General features: G+C 41.4%; 4 protein-coding genes across 6 annotated transcripts in view; all 4 read right to left on the minus strand.

The window, feature by feature from the left end:
* LOC135339652 (serine/threonine-protein phosphatase 6 regulatory ankyrin repeat subunit B-like) overlaps positions 1 to 18,050 on the minus strand; it is a gene marked incomplete in the record, with an annotated part of 1,209,744 nt that overhangs the window by 183,798 nt on the left and 1,007,896 nt on the right.
* LOC135339709 (SEC14-like protein 3) lies at positions 2,029 to 9,876 on the minus strand. Of its 2 annotated transcripts, none has more exons than XM_064535954.1 (10): positions 9,783 to 9,876; positions 9,659 to 9,731; positions 3,972 to 4,015; positions 3,648 to 3,801; positions 3,454 to 3,548; positions 3,298 to 3,396; positions 2,850 to 3,095; positions 2,561 to 2,797; positions 2,428 to 2,500; positions 2,029 to 2,364 (listed from the first exon to the last, which is right to left on the minus strand). In XM_064535954.1, the coding sequence occupies exons 1-10, from the start codon at positions 9,834 to 9,836 to the stop codon at positions 2,177 to 2,179; spliced, it is 1,263 nt and encodes a 420-aa protein (XP_064392024.1). In that variant the 5' UTR covers positions 9,837 to 9,876; the 3' UTR covers positions 2,029 to 2,176. The 2 variants fall into 2 exon arrangements, with proteins under 2 accessions (XP_064392024.1, XP_064392023.1); XM_064535953.1 differs by lacking the exons at positions 9,659 to 9,731; positions 9,783 to 9,876 and adding exons at positions 6,615 to 6,687; positions 6,753 to 6,896.
* On the minus strand, positions 7,080 to 18,025 carry LOC135339706 (SEC14-like protein 2). 2 transcript variants are annotated; one of them, XM_064535950.1, is made up of 12 exons: positions 17,873 to 18,025; positions 17,641 to 17,695; positions 17,486 to 17,558; positions 17,380 to 17,423; positions 17,175 to 17,331; positions 16,996 to 17,090; positions 16,839 to 16,937; positions 16,643 to 16,787; positions 16,478 to 16,578; positions 7,601 to 7,833; positions 7,471 to 7,543; positions 7,080 to 7,331 (listed from the first exon to the last, which is right to left on the minus strand). In XM_064535950.1, exons 2-12 carry the CDS (start codon positions 17,692 to 17,694, stop codon positions 7,149 to 7,151), a joined length of 1,257 nt encoding a protein of 418 aa, XP_064392020.1. In that variant the 5' UTR covers position 17,695; positions 17,873 to 18,025; the 3' UTR covers positions 7,080 to 7,148. The 2 variants fall into 2 exon arrangements, with proteins under 2 accessions (XP_064392020.1, XP_064392019.1); XM_064535949.1 differs by lacking the exons at positions 7,080 to 7,331; positions 7,471 to 7,543; positions 7,601 to 7,833 and adding exons at positions 15,611 to 15,911; positions 16,051 to 16,123; positions 16,181 to 16,411.
* Positions 10,630 to 15,478, minus strand: LOC135339708 (SEC14-like protein 3). Its single transcript, XM_064535952.1, has 10 exons — positions 15,335 to 15,478; positions 15,197 to 15,269; positions 12,584 to 12,627; positions 12,277 to 12,430; positions 12,081 to 12,175; positions 11,925 to 12,023; positions 11,451 to 11,696; positions 11,162 to 11,398; positions 11,029 to 11,101; positions 10,630 to 10,965 (listed from the first exon to the last, which is right to left on the minus strand). The coding sequence occupies exons 1-10, from the start codon at positions 15,386 to 15,388 to the stop codon at positions 10,778 to 10,780; spliced, it is 1,263 nt and encodes a 420-aa protein (XP_064392022.1). The 5' UTR covers positions 15,389 to 15,478; the 3' UTR covers positions 10,630 to 10,777.

Consider the following 18,050-nt stretch of genomic DNA (forward strand, 5'->3'; position numbering starts at 1 on the left):
AAGCATTTCTGTTGCTTTTTCCACATTGAATTTTTGTGCTATAATTATAAAAGATACAACATGTAAAGGGATTATTTTTGGTAACAGTTAACTTATCACACCGTCTGAAACAGCTCTCCCTAAGCTTTCAGCAGTGTATAAAAACAATGAAATTAGAGCACTAGCTAAAACACAAGTTAAGGCTATCAACAGATAATACACTTGACGCTGGGACCTATACAAGAACTGCATGTACTGTATGCCGTCTTCGGACAGCTATAACTCATGTTTTGGTGACCCGATTTCAATTTCTGATTTTCTGAAAGCTTAGAAGGAGCTCTTTCAGATGGCATCTTTAACGCTGAAATAATGTACCAAATGTCTCGGCCAATGACATAATTATAGCCCATGGTATTTTACCGAAATTTAGAAAAATGAAGACACACCACCTTTAAGCTCACAAAATCATTGTCATCAGAACATGAGTTATGGTTTATTCGAATATGCTACACTCAACGCTCTATGCACTGTCAAAAAATATTATACAAAGCATTTGTATCAACCTTGAAATCATACAAGTATAGGATATACAACACCTAAAAGGAGGATATGGGGTGCATATCCTCCGAGTAGGTGTGGCATATCTGACTTATACCACATGACCGCAGCACTATAAAAGGACCTCCCCCTAGCAACAATTCAATCCACGCAGACTGCAAAAAACAACAAGACTATGCCTAGTTTTGCAGCCGTCAAAGAGCTAGTTGAGCAACACGCCGACTCCTACAGATGCTCAAGAGCTTTCTTGGTCCACCATTCGACGTCCTTTACTGGAGTTGCAAGCTCTTCTTGGATAAAATGTATCTAAACCGACCCATGGAAGCTTAGCCATCTTGTTGGAGAGCACCTTTTGTGTTTCTGCCGTCGCTTTGAGTCTTATAGTACCGTCAAGCATGGCTCTTTTCTTTTTGCTTACTTTCTTAAACAAATGAAAAAACTAAAAAACAACTTGAAAAACTGTGCATGCTTGGGGCTGTATGCTAATATTCTATATATCCTACAGCTGTTGACCAATGAGATCAATTAGTGGTGACGTAAGTGGTATAATTGACATTCACTATAGGCAGTTGTATACATCTGCATCCATAGTATAGTATCTGACTATAAAAACACTTTACAATGTGAAAAATTCCTAGGATTGGCCAGGGGAAACATAAAAAAGCGTGGGAACAAGAAATCAGACGAGAGCATAACTCCAATCCGTTACAACGTCATTCACATGTACTTGTTTTCGTTGGTAGTTTTTCCCGGCCAATTCTATAGCAATTTTTACTGGTGGGGTGGTGACCAATCCCTACATGCATTTTTGAATGCGAGTATATATATATAATCCATGTGATGATTTGTGATGAATTAATGTTCTCTAAATATATAGTGTTGAGCACAAGCATACACAGTCCATCCATGGATGATGATGTGGTGGTGGATGGAAGTTGGTAGATGGATCTGGAACACAGTCATGCAGCGATCTCCTAGTATTGTTCCTCAATTGTGCATGATGCTATAATGTAACGTATCAACACTAGTTGTACATGTTCATGACGTTGTAACGTTGAAGTGCATACTTCTACTTCTCAAGCGTGCAAACTGCTGTCAGTGTGTCAATATGGATGGCCAAGAGATTAACTAGCTATACAGCTATTATACAGACATACCTACCTCTGAGCCATTTCAGATAGTAGCGATCATTGTCCTCTGGTTTGTTGGGAATGTCTGCCACTGCTGCTCTGAACTGCAGGAGACCAAATAGTCGAACCATATACACGTACATTTCACAATTAACCTTCCGTAACTCCTCAGCTTGCTGAGGAGTCAAGTCTTCCAAGAATCCACTCATGCTCACTTCAATACACCACGCCCTCAGAGCAAGCTACACACCCACACACAGGAGCAGGTTAGTACAGTGGATCCCAGATTAGCCTCGATTAGGCCTCACTGATAGACAATCTAATAGATAGTCAAATTCTTCAAGCTGTTCTGCACATTGCACTGATGTTAAAAATCAATAATAAAATAATGTTGTACATCTGTACGTACATACACAATGTCAAAAAAACCTTCAGAAGTGATAAGCTCCTTGTAATCTATAACAAACACAACAATTATGATAAACACTAACAGCTAGTAAATTATAGTTTCAAGTGTTTTCACAATCATGAAACTCGTCGTCACTATTATTATCTGTATCTATGGTGACAGCGGCAGCCTCGTCCCCCGTTGCTAGGTTAGGAAGGCGGGGCTCCGTGTTGGGAGGGAGCACTTGAATAGAAAAGTACACCTCTTTAGAGCGAGTCCAACTGTATGAGTTGTCAAACTTCACCACATCTGCAGCAAAAGAAAACAAAAGAGTGAGCTTATAATCGCCAAAAAAAGCAAACAAACATTTACATTTCCCAGCTGCAGTACAGGTGTAGGTCCCGACCTCAGGCACTACGTGACTGTCTGCCTTTCTCATAGGGATCTAATGACAGGATGTCATAATAATTATAGTGATAACACGGAAGCTCATCTATCAACCAACCACTGGTTCCAGTTTAAGTTTCTTCTTTGAAGAGTCATCTCTGTAGAACAGGCCATAGCTGATGTTGTAGCCAGTGCTGATAAACTCCCAGCGAATGAGTGATCCCTCTAACTCGACCTGATACTCTAGCTCACAGCATCCCCCCCTCCCCACTACCACCCTGTCCATCTCCTCTCTATCAGTCTCTGTCTGATTGGTCAGAAAGTACTCGGGAGGTACGTCCCCTGCGTGATTAATCTAAGAAAAAATTACATGTAAGGGGGGAGGGGTCAGTACTGATTTAACTCACATAATCAGAGCACCATGGATCAGGCTCACATCTGGTCCCACCATAGGCTTGAGGAAGCTGATCAGGACTGATGTATTTCTGGAGCTCTTCCTGCCAGTTGTCAGAGAGTATAACAAACTTGTCTCTGGTTCTCTTGTCAATGAACGGCTTGAGGAGGTTGTAGAAGAGAGGGTATACTTTCGGAGCTTTGATAATCACCAATCGATGAAGAATCTCAGGATAGTTTGACTCCAGTATACCCATCGACTGTGTGTGTGCATGTGCGTGTGTGTGTGTGTGTGTGTGTGTGTGTGTGTGTGGCTGTGGGTATGTGTGTGTGTGTGTGTGTGTGTGTGTGTGTGTGTGTGTGTGTGTGTGTGTGTGTGTGTGTGTGTGTGGGTGTGTGTGTTTGCGGGGGCAGTAATGAATAGTAGGCGTGCTGGAAGAATGTGTGGCTATTTCAATGGACCTGTCTTGAGAGTTGAATGCCAGGCCAGGAGTAGTGCCTCTGAAAGCTGAGCTTTTCCGCGTCTAGAATGGTGGTGACTGACTCAATGTGGGGTCCATTCTGTGGGAGGGGCAGGTAGGTGTGGTCAATAGTACATACATGTGGTCAGTAATGTACCTTCTCAGAGTACTCCTTGATAAGTTTCACAATCTTTTCCAACATATAGTACGTGAATTTCAACAAATCTTCATGTGTAACAGACTTGAGAATACCTGCAGAACCAAGAAGAAATGTAAATAATAATTATAATTAATCACATTATTGTACCTAGGCTACCATTGTAGCTAGTATAGTGAAGGTCTAGCACCTACCTCTGTAATCAAAGTTTCCAAGGTTGCAATACCAGACCGGGTGTCCCATCCTGTCCTCTCCAAAGTGACCTTTGGGGTAGTACTTGGTCAACACCTGAGGCATGCTCCACTGTAGCAGTGCGTCCACGCCCACCTCTTCACGATACGCCATATGCTGTGTCAGGATGAGAGAGGAGCTCTTAGACTAGGTTTTATGGGGCTACATACTTCATGTAATATAATATTATGTGGGGGTAAAAATAATTATAATGACCATTAGCTATAAGCTATGATTAGTGAAATTCAATAGTGATCGGAATGACATCAGCAATACTACCAACTCACATTTCGAAGCATTTTTATTGCTTTTTCCACATCGAATTTTCGTGCTATAACAGTGGGAAGAAGATGCAACATGTAAAGGGATTAACAGTTAACAGTAACTTATCACACCATCTGAAACAGCTCTCTCTAAGCTTTCAGCAGCGTATAAAAACAATGAAATTGGAGCACTAGAACACAAGTTAAGGCTATCAATAGATGCTACACTAGACGCTGGGACCTACAAGAACGGTGTACTGTATGCCGTCTTTGGACAGCCATAACTCATGTTTTGGTGACCTAATTTCAATTTCTGATTTTCTGAAAGCTTAGAAGAGCTCTTTCAGATGGCATAATCAACGCTTACATTTATAACGTACCAAAATGTCTTATAGCCATGGTATTTTACCAAACCTTGAACACACCACTACTACTACTTGATCAGAACATGAGTTTATGGCTTATTCGAATATGCTACACTAGATGCTGGGACCTATGCATTGTCAACAACTTACAAGTAAGTATGAATACGAAGCATTTGTATTATAAATGCAACCATGTACTTCAGGGGGAACTGGAGGCCACATATACGAGTGCTGGTGCATGGTCTATCGGTTGACCATAGATAGAGTAGAGAGGGATTGGAAACGGAAGTGATTCACGTGATGTTTTACAATGAAGTCTACGTAGTGGCTCTGGGACCATCCATGTATCTCCTCATAACTCCCGCAAAAGCCCGGGAAACTTATTGTGTCCAAAGCATACATCTCATGCAGAGCTACCCCCATTATACTGAATCACATGCCCCCTGATAGTAGGTATCAATTGGAAAGAAAGAAAATATAATCTCGATTGTCGTGAAGTAGCTAGAGGTACACAGAGCGCTTTTTCATGCTTGTGTTCCTATAGTACCTTTGATTAGTAAAACCAGTAGGTTTTACATAGGATTGGCAGTGGGTTTGCCCGTGTTTTCAATTATTTTGACTCATGTTCAAACTGTTCTATCTCTGCAGGGAAAGGCCACATCAAGGAACTGGCTAGACAGATAGTTTATTTAGCCTTTTCTCTCTTTGTATCTCTCATTTCATAATCCATGAACATTTTAATGAATGTATATTGTCATTTTAAAAATTGCACTATTTAGACGTTTCACCGCTCTTTGTCTGACTGACTAAGTAAGTAAGTGAGTAAGTTTCTTGCCCAGCATTTGCTCCAAGTACAGCCATCTCCAGGACATTCTGCACAGGGTTTCCAAACGACTACAACCTGGATTACAAAGCGCTTCTTCAGATTTGCGATTGCTTCCACGAGGCAGATGACTTCTCAGTCTCTATTTCTCTTACCTAGACAATTCCGCCATCTTTAATGACTCAGCAATTGCGTTGTGGCCAAATAATAGACAGGCGTGGCTAAGAAACCGTGCGCCTAAAATCAGAGTCTGCTTTTCTTCACACTGTTCAGGTCTAGCTCCCTTTCTCTGACAGGCATGCTATATGCACTGGCTAGATATCATGCTCTTAAATTGGCTGTCATTTAATACTGATTCACAAATTCAACATATCAGGCAATAATTACTCATTACTATAATTATTAGTACAGAGATATTCTAGAAGATATCTGATTAGTCCTGTCTTCTCTTCTTGAACTTCTGTACTGCCTCTTGACGTTCCACTTATGCATGTCATGATACGTAAACTGTACTGAAAAAGAAAGGGAATCCGACTAGAAAAACATTTGCAATGTGAAAAATTGCTAGGATTGGCCAGGGGAACCACCAAAAAGCGTGAAAACAAGAAATCAGACCGAGAGCATAACTCCAATCCGTTACAACGTCATGAACATGTACATTATAGTGTGTTCCATCCACCACATCATTCCATGCAGGTCACCAGTACGGTCCGTGCATGTCCCTACGCATGCATGGATGAGCTTAGCCTCGAGACGAGGCCGGATTCGAGGCTAGGATGGACCATACATGTACATACCTGTGCTCAACACTACATGTATTAGGAACATAAATTCATCACAAATCATCATGATTATGTGCCCGCACATTCCAAAATGGATGTATAATAAATATATAGGTTGGCCACCACCCCACCAGTAAAAATTGCGTGGATTGGTGGGGAAAACATGGAAACTACCAATACATGTGAATGACGTTGTAACGGATTGGAGTTATGCTCTCGGTCTGATTTCTTGTTTCCACGCTTTTTGGTGGTTCCCCTGGCCAATCCTAGAAATTTTTCACATTGCAAATGTTTTTCTAGTCGGATATAGCTAAGGCTTTGAAACTAAATAGTGTCCTGTGTCCCAAATGGCCTCAAGTATTAGAGAAAGTTGATGTTTAGCAGCAGAACTGCTCGTGGACTTTTTACAGAGAGCAAAACAATTCTCGTGAATTATTCCTGTTTAGCCCTCGTGTTAAAAAGTAAGCCTCGATTAAAACTGCAATCCCTCTTTACTCTATCTATGATGCAACCTAGTACAAACTGAAATCATACAATTGACATTCAGTGTATGCAGTTGTATACATCTGCATGCACAGAGGAAGTGCATACTCTCACTATTCAAGCGTGCAAACTCCTGTCATGTGTGTCAATGGATATATATCGGGATGGCCACCCATAGATTGTCTGGCTATACAGCTATTACAGACATACCTACCTCTGAGCCATTTCAGATAGTAGCGATCATTGTCCTCTGGTTTGTTGGGAATGTCTGCCACTGCTGATCTGAACTGCAGGAGACCAAACATAGTTTCAACAGTAGCTGAAACCATAATTATTATACAGTACAACTTACCTTCCCTAACTCCTCAGCTTGCTGAGGGGTCAAGTCTTCCAAGAATCCACTCATGTTCACTCGTACTCTGCAGTGCTAGTGTTAGGGCCTAGCCTAAGGCTCGAGCTCTGGAAAGTGTTTTAGCTAAGTACACTGCCACGCCCATCTGGTAATGGAAATGATCACCTCATAAAAATATCACAATCAAGCAATGCCTGGTGATCTCTCAATAGTGGTTTATTTAGTTAACGATCTTTACTCTATGAATTTACCAGGAGCAGATTACTGCATTACACAAGTGACTTTTGCTGTGCAATCTCATTCTGTAAATACACAAGCATATACAAAACTAAACCAATAAATAATGTTGAAAATGCACTTCACATCACACTGTAGTTGATTTTTTTTCTACATTGTTCATTTTGAGACCATCCTCCTCTGAATCTGAGTCACAATCAAAGAACTCCTCAGTGTCACTGATCTCCTCCATCTGACTGGTCGCCTATAACTGGGGGTCGGTATCCGGGGGCAACACTTTGACAGAGTAGAATACTTCCTTAGAGCGAGTCCAACTCCGGGAATTATCAAACTTGAGTATATCTGAGGCGGATAAAGTACATGTGTATAGAATATATATAGCTGCATGAGCATTGAATACATGTAAGGATATTTAAGGTATGTACAGGTATCCAATGGTACCTACAGCTTAAAAATAGCATTTATTATGTCAGGCACTTACAAGTTCCTGTGGAATCACATGCATGTGTTCCCTGCTCTGGGGCCAGATGGCTGTCTGTCTGTTGTGTTGGCAGCTGCAGAATTACAAAAATGACGTTTCCTTTCCAAATGCTAGCTAGCAGTAACCATATCACTTCCTCCTTGCTTTGTTTTGCTTCTGAGTCCTTATAGAGGATGCTATAGCTGATGTTGTAGCCAGTACTGATAAACTCCCAGCGAATGAGTGAACCCTCCAACTCGACCTGATATACTCTAGCTCACAGCATCCTCCTCTCCCCACTACCACCCTGTCCATCTCCTCTTTCTCAATCTCTGTCTGATTGGTCAGATAGTACTCAGGAGGTACGTCACAGCCAGGGTTGAGCTATATTACTATATTACGTTGGGGCTACAAATATTATAATAGCTATAATTATCAATAGTGATCAAAACGACCTCAACATCACAAGCAATAATATTATTATACCAACTCACATTTTGAAGCATTTCTGTTGCTTTTTCCACATTGAATTTTAGTGCTATAATTATATAAAAGATACAACATGTATATATAAAGGGATTATTTTTGGTAACAGTTAACTTATCACACCATCTGAAACAGCTCTCCCTAAGCTTTCAGCAGTGTATAAAAACAATGAAATTAGAGCACTAGCTAGAACACAAGTTAAGGCTATCAACAGATAATACACTTGATGCTGGGACCTATACAAGAACTGCATGTACTGTATGCCGTCTTCGGACAGCTATAACTCATGTTTTGGTGACCCGATTTCAATTTCTGATTTTCTGAAAGCTTAGAAGGAGCTCTTTCAGATGGCATCTTTAACGCTGAAATAATGTACCAAATGTCTCGGCCAATGACATAATTATAGCCCATGGTATTTTACCGAAATTTAGAAAAATGAAGACACACCACCTTTAAGCTCACAAAATCATTGTCATCAGAACATGAGTTATGGTTTATTCGAATATGCTACACTCAACGCTCTATGCACTGTCAAAAAATATTATACAAAGCATTTGTATCAACCTTGAAATCATACAAGTATAGGATATACAACACCTAAAAGGAGGATATGGGGTGCATATCCTCCGAGTAGGTGTGGCATATCTGACTTATACCACATGACCGCAGCACTATAAAAGGACCTCCCCCTAGCAACAATTCAATCCACGCAGACTGCAAAAAACAACAAGACTATGCCTAGTTTTGCAGCCGTCAAAGAGCTAGTTGAGCAACACGCCGACTCCTACAGATGCTCAAGAGCTTTCTTGGTCCACCATTCGACGTCCTTTACTGGAGTTGCAAGCTCTTCTTGGATAAAATGTATCTAAACCGACCCATGGAAGCTTAGCCATCTTGTTGGAGAGCACCTTTTGTGTTTCTGCCGTCGCTTTGAGTCTTATAGTACCGTCAAGCATGGCTCTTTTCTTTTTGCTTACTTTCTTAAACAAATGAAAAAACTAAAAAACAACTTGAAAAACTGTGCATGCTTGGGGCTGTATGCTAATATTCTATATATCCTACAGCTGTTGACCAATGAGATCAATTAGTGGTGACGTAAGTGGTATAATTGACATTCACTATAGGCAGTTGTATACATCTGCATCCATAGTATAGTATCTGACTATAAAAACACTTTACAATGTGAAAAATTCCTAGGATTGGCCAGGGGAAACATAAAAAAGCGTGGGAACAAGAAATCAGACGAGAGCATAACTCCAATCCGTTACAACGTCATTCACATGTACTTGTTTTAGTTGGTAGTTTTTCCCGGCCAATTCTATAGCAATTTTTACTGGTGGGGTGGTGACCAATCCCTACATGCATTTTTGAATGCGAGTATATATATATAATCTATATGTGATGATTTGTGATGAATTAATGTTCTCTAAATATATAGTGTTGAGCACAAACATACACAGTCCATCCATGGATGATGATGTGGTGGTGGATGGAAGTTGGTAGATGGATCTGGAACACAGTCATGCAGCGATCTCCTAAGTATTGTTCCTCAATTGTGCATGATGCTATAATGTAACGTATCAACACTAGTTGTACATGTTCATGACGTTGTAACGTTGAAGTGCATACTTCTACTACTCAAGCGTGCAAACTGCTGTCAGTGTGTCAATATGGATGGCCAAGAGATTAACTAGCTATACAGCTATTATACAGACATACCTACCTCTGAGCCATTTCAGATAGTAGCGATCATTGTCCTCTGGTTTGTTGGGAATGTCTGCCACTGCTGCTCTGAACTGCAGGAGACCAAATAGTCGAACCATATACACGTACATTTCACAATTAACCTTCCCTAACTCCTCAGCTTGCTGAGGAGTCAAGTCTTCCAAGAATCCACTCATGCTTACTTCAATACACCACGCCCTCAGAGCAAGCTACACACCTAGTCTCGAATACCCGCCTCAACCTAAAAGCTTGAGTCTGGTCCAACTCACATAATTATGAACTTTGTTCTGCACAGTCAGCAAAGTCAAGTGGACTACACGCCCACAAGCATAGTGATAAAGCCACAAGCCACCGCATGTTAGGGACAGAACATACACAGAGGGCTATATCAGACAGTGTATCAATTAAGGCTAGGAGTTGAAAGCCTACGAGAAAAACACTGAGCTTGAAGCCATCATTGCACAGAGCTAGAGGGCCATGAAACCATGGTCGACGGTCACATTCACATAAATGAGCATTTAGGCTGTTAATTTCGACAAGGTGTTCCAAAGGTCCTGTTGCTAGTCTGGAGAGTTCTAGTATCATATCCTTACAACTCTCTCCATGAATTTTCCTACGTCGCCTTCTGCATGTCTGGGGCTAATTCTTTCTACTAGTAACAATCCATGCTGCTGTGGCGGTTAGCTATAATGATATTCATGTAGACTATAATTTTATTCATGTTCCACACCCACTTGTGGCCAATTAAATGTCCAAGAAATTCCTGGACACACTTGAACCAAACCACAATGTGAGTTTGACCAGACTCAAGCTTTTAGGTTGAGGCGGGTATTCGAGACTACTACACACCCACACACAGGAGCAGGTTAGTACAGTGGATCCCAGATTAGCCTCGATTAGGCCTCACTGATAGACAATCTAATAGATAGTCAAATTCTTCAACAGATAATTGCTGTTCTGCACATTGCACTGATGTTAAAAATCAATAATAAAATAATGTTGTACATCTGTACGTACATACACAATGTCAAAAAAACCTTCAGAAGTGATAAGCTCCTTGTAATCTATAACAAACACAACAATTATGATAAACACTAACAGCTAGTAAATTATAGTTTCAAGTGTTTTCACAATCATGAAACTCGTCGTCACTATTATTATCTGTATCTATGGTGACAGCGGCAGCCTCGTCCCCCGTTGCTAGGTTAGGAAGGCGGGGCTCCGTGTTGGGAGGGAGCACTTGAATAGAAAAGTACACCTCTTTAGAGCGAGTCCAACTGTATGAGTTGTCAAACTTCACCACATCTGCAGCAAAAGAAAACAAAAGAGTGAGCTTATAATCGCCAAAAAAAGCAAACAAACATTTACATTTCCCAGCTGCAGTACAGGTGTAGGTCCCGACCTCAGGCACTACGTGACTGTCTGCCTTTCTCATAGGGATCTAATGACAGGATGTCATAATAATTATAGTGATAACACGAAAGCTCATCTATCAACCAACCACTGGTTCCAGTTTAAGTTTCTTCTTTGAAGAGTCATCTCTGTAGAACAGGCCATAGCTGATGTTGTAGCCAGTGCTGATAAACTCCCAGCGAATGAGTGATCCCTCTAACTCGACCTGATACTCTAGCTCACAGCATCCCCCTCTCCCCACTACCACCCTGTCCATCTCCTCTCTATCAGTCTCTGTCTGATTGGTCAGAAAGTACTCGGGAGGTACGTCCCCTGCGTGATTAATCTAAGAAAAAATTACATGTAAGGGGGGAGGGGTCAGTACTGATTTAACTCACATAATCAGAGCACCATGGATCAGGCTCACATCTGGTCCCACCATAGGCTTGAGGAAGCTGATCAGGACTGATGTATTTCTGGAGCTCTTCCTGCCAGTTGTCAGAGAGTATAACAAACTTGTCTCTGGTTCTCTTGTCAATGAACGGCTTGAGGAGGTTGTAGAAGAGAGGGAATACTTTCGGAGCTTTGATAATCACCAATCGATGAAGAATCTCAGGATAGTTTGACTCCAGTATACCCATCGACTGTGTGTGTGCATGTGCATGTGCGTGTGTGTGTGTGTGGCTGTGGGTATGTGTGTGTGTGTGTGTGTGTGTGTGTGTGTGTGTGTGTGTGTGTGTGTGTGTGTGTGTGTGTGTGTGTGTGTGTGTGTGTGTGTGTGTGTGTGTGTGTGTGTGTGTGGGTGTGTGTGTTTGCGGGGGCAGTAATGAATAGTAGGCGTGCTGGAAGAATGTGTGGCTATTTCAATGGACCTGTCTTGAGAGTTGAATGCCAGGCCAGGAGTAGTGCCTCTGAAAGCTGAGCTTTTCCGCGTCTAGAATGGTGGTGACTGACTCAATGTGGGGTCCATTCTGTGGGAGGGGCAGGTAGGTGTGGTCAATAGTACATACATGTGGTCAGTAATGTACCTTCTCAGAGTACTCCTTGATAAGTTTCACAATCTTTTCCAACATATAGTACGTGAATTTCAACAAATCTTCTTGTGTAACAGACTTGAGAATACCTGCAGAACCAAGAAGAAATGTAAATAATAATTATAATTAATCACATTATTGTACCTAGGCTACCATTGTAGCTAGTATATAGTGAAGGTCTAGCACCTACCTCTGTAATCAAAGTTTCCAAGGTTGCAATACCAGACCGGGTGTCCCATCCTGTCCTCTCCAAAGTGACCTTTGGGGTAGTACTTGGTCAACACCTGAGGCATGCTCCACTGTAGCAGTGCGTCCACGCCCACCTCTTCACGATACGCCATATGCTGTGTCAGGATGAGAGAGGAGCTCTTAGACTGGGTTTTATGAGGATACATACTTCATGTAATATAATATTATGTGGGGCTAAAAATAATTATAATGACCATTATGAGCTATAAATAGTGATCGGAATGACATCAGCAATACTACCAACTCACATTTCGAAGCATTTTTGTTGCTTTTTCCACATCGAATTTTCGTGCTATAACAGTGGGAAGAAGATGCAACATGTAAAGGGATTAACAGTTAACAGTAACTTATCACACCATCTGAAACAGCTCTCTCTAAGCTTTCAGCAGCGTATAAAAACAATGAAATTGGAGCACCAGAACACAAGTTAGGGCTATCAACAGATGCTAACTAGACGCTGGGACCTACAAGAATGGTCTACTGTATGCAGCCAACTCTTCGGACAGTCATAACTTATGTTTTGGGTGACCTAATTTCACTTTCTGATTTTCTGAAAGCTTAGAAGAGCTCTTTCAGATGGCATATTCAACGCTTACATTTATAACGTACCAAAATGTCTTATAGCCATGGCATTTTACCAAACCTTGAACACACCACTACTACTACTTGATCAGAACATGAGTTTATGGCTTATTCGAATATGCTACACTAGATGCTGGGACCTATGCATTGTCAACAACTTACAAGTAAGTATGAATACGAAGCATTTGTATTATAAATGCAACCATAGATAGAGTAAAGAGGGATTGGAAACGGAAGTGATTCACGTGATGTTTTGCAATGAAGTCTACGTAGTGGCTCTGGGACCATCCATGTATCTCCTCATAACTCCCGCAAAAGCCCGGGAAACTTATTGTGTCCAAAGCATACATCTCATGCAGAGCTACCCCCATTATACTGAATCACATGCCCCCTGATAGTAGGTATCAATTGGAAAGAAAGAAAATATAATCTCGATTGTCGTGAAGTAGCTAGAGGTACACAGAGCGCTTTTTCATGCTTGTGTTCCTATAGTACCTTTGATTAGTAAAACCAGTAGGTTTTACATAGGATTGGCAGTGGGTTTGCCCGTGTTTAGCAATATTTCAATCAGTTTGAGTCATGTTAAAACTGTTCTATCTCTGCAGGGAAAGGCCACATTAAGGAACTGGCTAGACAGATAGTTTATTTAGCCTTTTCTCTCTTTATATCTCTCATTTCATAATCCATGAATATTTTAATGAATGTATATTGTCATTTTAAAATTGCACTATTTAGACGTTTCACCGCTCTTTGTCTGACTGACTAAGTAAGTAAGTGAGTAAGTTTCTTGCCCAGCATTTGCTCCCATCTCCAGGACATTCTGCACAGGGTTTCCAAACGACTACAACCTGGATTACAAAGCGCTTCTTCAGATTTGCGATTGCTTCCACGAGGCAGATGACCTCTCAGTCTCTATTTCTCTTACCTAGACAATTCCGCCATCTTTAATGACTCAGCAATTGCGTTGTGGCCAATAGGCATGGCTAAGAAACCGTGCGCCTAACATCAGAGTCTGCTTTTCTTCACACTGTTCAGGTCTAGCTCCCTTTCTCTGACAGGCATGCTATATGCACTGGCTAGATATCATGCTCTTAAATTGGCTGTCATTTAATACTGATTCACAAATTCAACATATCAGGCAATAATTACTCATTACTATAATTATTAGTACAGAGATATTCTAGAAGATATCTGATTAGTCCTGTCTTCTCTTCTTGAACTTCTGTACTGCCTCTTGACGTTCCACTTATGCATGTCATGATATGTAAACTGTACTGAAAAAGAAAGGGAATCCGACTAGAAAAACATTTGCAATGTGCTAGGATTGGCCAGGGGAACCATGCACCAAAAAGCGTGAAAACAAGAAATCAGACCGAGAGCATAACTCCAATCCGTTACAACGTCATGAACATGTACATTATAGTGTGTTCCATCCACCACATCATTCCATGCAGGTCACCAGTACGGTCCGTGCATGTCCCTACGCATGCATGGATGGGCTTAGCCTCGAGACAAGCCGGATTCGAGGCTAGGATGGACCATACATGTACATACCTGTGCTCAACACTGCATGTATTAGGAACATCTATTCATCACAAATCATCATGATTATGTGCCTGCACATTCCAAAATGGATGTATAAATATATAGGGATCGGTCATCACCCCACCAGTAAAAATTGCGTGGATTGGTGGGGAAAACATGGAAACTACCAATACATGTGAATGACGTTGTAACGAATTGGAGTTATGCTCTCGGTCTGATTTCTTGTTTCCACACTTTTTGGTGGTTCCCATGGCCAATCCTAGCAATTTTTCACAATGCAAATGTTTTTCTAGTCGGATATAGCTAAGGCTTAATTTGTAACTAAATAGTGTCCTATGTCCCAAATGGCCTCAAGTATTAGAGAAAGTTGATGTTTAGCAGCAGAACTGCTCGTGGACTTTTTACAGAGAGCAAAACAATTCTCATGAATTATTCATGTTTAGCCCTCGTGTTAAAAAGTAAGCCTCGATTAAAACTGCGGAGATACACGGATGGTACTTCGAGGGTACTTCCGTTTCCAATCCCTCTTTACTCTATCTATGATGCAACCTAGTACAAGCCGAAATCATACAATTGACATTCAGTATATGCAGTTGTATACATCTGCATGCACAGAGGAAGTGCATACTCTCACTATTCAAGCGTGTAAACTCTTGTCAAAATGGATATATATCGGGATGGCCACCTGGTACCCATAGATTATCTGGCTATACAGCTATTACAGATATACCTACCTCTGAGCCATTTCAGATAGTAGCGATCATTGTCCTCTGGTTTGTTGGGAATGTCTGCCACTGCTGATCTGAACTGCAGGAGACCAAACATAGTTTCAACAGTAGCTGAAACCATAATTATTGTACAGTACAACTTACCTTCCCTAACTCCTCAGCTTGCTGAGGGGTCAAGTCTTCCAAGAATCCACTCATGTTCACTTGTACTCTGCAGTGCTAGTGTTAGGGCCTAGCCTAAGGCTCGAGCTCTGGAAAGTGTTTTAGCTAAGTACACTGCCACGCCCATCTGGTAATGGAAATGATCACCTCATAAAAATATCACAATCAAGCAATGCCTGGTGATCTCTCAATAGTGGTTTATTTAGTTAACAATCTTTACTCTATGAATTTACCAGGAGCAGATTACTGCATTACAAGTGACTTTTGCTGTGCAATCTCATTCTGTAAATACACAAGCATATACAAAACTAAACCAATAAATAATGTTGAAAATGCACTTCACATCACACTGTAGTTGATTTTTTTTCTACATTGTTCATTTTGAGACCACCCTCCTCTGAATCTGAGTCACAATCAAAGAACTCCTCAGTGTCACTGATCTCCTCCATCTGATTGGTCGCCTGTGACTGGGGGTCGGTATCCGGGGGCAACACTTTGACAGAGTAGAATACTTCCTTAGAGCGAGTCCAACTCCGGGAATTATCAAACTTGAGTATATCTGAGGCGGATAAAGTACATGTGTATAGAATATATATAGCTGCATGAGCATTGAATACATGTAAGGATATTTAAGGTATGTACAGGTATCCAATGGTACCTACAGCTTAAAAATAGCGTTTATTATGTCAGGCACTTACAAGTTCCTGTGGAATCACATGCATGTGTTCCCTGCTCTGGGGCCAGATGGCTGTCTGTCTGTTGTGTTGGCAGCTGCAGAATTACAAAAATGACGTTTCCTTTCCAAGTGCTAGCTAGCAGTAACCATACCACTTCCTCCTTGCTTTGTTTTGCTTCTGAGTCCTTATAGAGGATGCTATAGCTGATGTTGTAGCAAGTACTGATAAACTCCCAGCGAATGAGTGAACCCTCCAACTCGACCTGATACTCTAGCTCACAGCATCCTCCTCTCCCCACCACCACCCTGTCCATCTCCTCTTTCTCAGTCTCTGTCTGATTGGTCAAATAGTACTCAGGAGGTACGTCACAGCCAGGGTTAAGCTACACACACACAGGTAGACAGCGTATACACTCGACTATAAAACATGATAGGGCAATCACACTCACATGATCAGAGCACCATGGATCAGGCTCACATCTGGTCCCACCATACGCTTGAGGGAGCTGGTCAGGACTGATGTACTTCTGGAGCTCTTCCTGCCAGTTGCCTACACAAGGAAGCAGCATATACATGTAGTTACAGGTTATTAAATTACGTATCTAGCTACTCACTGCCAAGCACATCAATTTTGTCTCTTGTCTCAGACTTGAGGAAAGGTTTGATGAGATTGAAAGCAACTGGAAAAGCTTTGGGAGCTCTCACGACAATTATCCTTTTGCTTCTCTCGGGATAGTTGGCTTCAAACATCGCCAAAGCCTACAGAAAAACAATGTGTAATTAATTGTCTTAATTGTCTTGCGTGCGTACCTCTCTGAACAAGTTGATCCCCGGCCAATAATAGTGTTTCTGAAAGCTGAGATGTTCGAGATCAATTACTGAAGTTATTGTGTCAATATGTCTTCCTTTCTGAGGAGAGAATATAGAAGTCATAAACGTGCAGCTGCTTTCAACCATAATAGCTTACTGTTTTGGAGTATTCTTCGCAAACTTTTGCAGTGGTTTCCAAGTGGTACACTTTTAGTTTAAATACATCTTCTTTCCTACAGGATCTTTGAATTCCTATGTAATCATGGCATAATTATGAACGACACGATTGCAGACTACATACCTCCTCCAGATAGTGCTACATAATTAACCACTTACCTCTAAAGTCCATGTTTCCATAGTTGTCATACCAGACTGGGTGGCCATCTCTGTCCTCTCCAAAGAACCCTCCAGGGAAACACTTCTGCAGCACCTCGGGAGGGGTCCAGTCTTGCAGAATCGTGTCTACCCCTTGCTCAGCTCGAAATGTCATGTGCTGTTGGTGGAGTGTTAGGAACATATAAAATGTTATATTTTCACTTACATTCCTCAACATTTGCTCTGCTTTGTCGACCTTGAACTTTCTGGCTGCAAAAATGACACACACAAACTAAACCACCATTGTTCAGTGTCACATTGTATGAACGTACCTCTGAGCCATCTCAAATAGAAGTAGTCATTGTCCTCTGGTTTGTTGGGAATGTCTGACACTGCTGATTTGAACTGCATGGGAACAATGCAATCACCATACTAGAATTATTATATACAAAGGAAGTGTGCATGCGTCTTTAGGAGTGGCATTTACCTTTGAAAGAGCTTCTTCTTGCTGGGGAGTTAAGCTCCCAACGTGGCCACTCATACTGCACAGATATTATAATAATTTTATTATGAGCTTCTGAGATAGATACAGCATGATATGGCTGGCTACACACCCCAGCCACTCCCCCCAAAACTTGCTGCTAGCCTAGTTGCTTTAGTTTATGGATTATCATAACGCTAGCAGAACACCATTATAGCATACAAAAGAGATAGCTTACCTCTAGCTAATTTAGTCTGCTGGCTTTCGGGACAGTTTCTCTGGAGTTGTCAAGGTACTGGGTCTGTTTATCCGGAATTTCCAATCAATTAACCACACAAAATTAATTCGTTTGATGTGGTCAAATTTACTATCACCCCGGCACGCCCAAACAGCTCACTGGCATATAACAATCAGAA

This window comes from Halichondria panicea, chromosome 8, assembly GCF_963675165.1.
Source record: "Halichondria panicea chromosome 8, odHalPani1.1, whole genome shotgun sequence".
Taxonomy (NCBI): domain Eukaryota; kingdom Metazoa; phylum Porifera; class Demospongiae; order Suberitida; family Halichondriidae; genus Halichondria; species Halichondria panicea.

What these genes read in the sequence shown, in the direction of transcription:
- LOC135339709 (XM_064535954.1), bottom strand. Translation starts at nt 9,836, where the DNA reads ATGAGTGGATTCTTGGAAGACTTGACTCCTCAGCAAGCTGAGGAGTTA. An exon ending in TCAAGGAGTACTCTGAGAAG is followed by an intron (nt 3,397 to 3,453) that starts GTACATTACTGA and finishes CCCCTCCCACAG; the next exon opens with AATGGACCCCACATTGAGTC. An exon ending in GCATTCAACTCTCAAGACAG is followed by an intron (nt 3,096 to 3,297) that starts GTCCATTGAAAT and finishes GCACACACACAG; the next exon opens with TCGATGGGTATACTGGAGTC.
- LOC135339708 (XM_064535952.1), bottom strand. Translation starts at nt 15,388, where the DNA reads ATGAGTGGATTCTTGGAAGACTTGACCCCTCAGCAAGCTGAGGAGTTA. An exon ending in TGGAAACTTTGATTACAGAG is followed by an intron (nt 12,176 to 12,276) that starts GTAGGTGCTAGA and finishes TTGGTTCTGCAG; the next exon opens with GTATTCTCAAGTCTGTTACA. An exon ending in ATCCATGGTGCTCTGATTAT is followed by an intron (nt 11,399 to 11,450) that starts GTGAGTTAAATC and finishes ATTTTTTCTTAG; the next exon opens with ATTAATCACGCAGGGGACGT.
- LOC135339706 (XM_064535949.1), bottom strand. Translation starts at nt 17,694, where the DNA reads ATGAGTGGCCACGTTGGGAGCTTAACTCCCCAGCAAGAAGAAGCTCTT. An exon ending in CAGAGCAAATGTTGAGGAAT is followed by an intron (nt 17,332 to 17,379) that starts GTAAGTGAAAAT and finishes CTCCACCAACAG; the next exon opens with CACATGACATTTCGAGCTGA. An exon ending in ATCCATGGTGCTCTGATCAT is followed by an intron (nt 16,412 to 16,477) that starts GTGAGTGTGATT and finishes GTGTGTGTGTAG; the next exon opens with CTTAACCCTGGCTGTGACGT.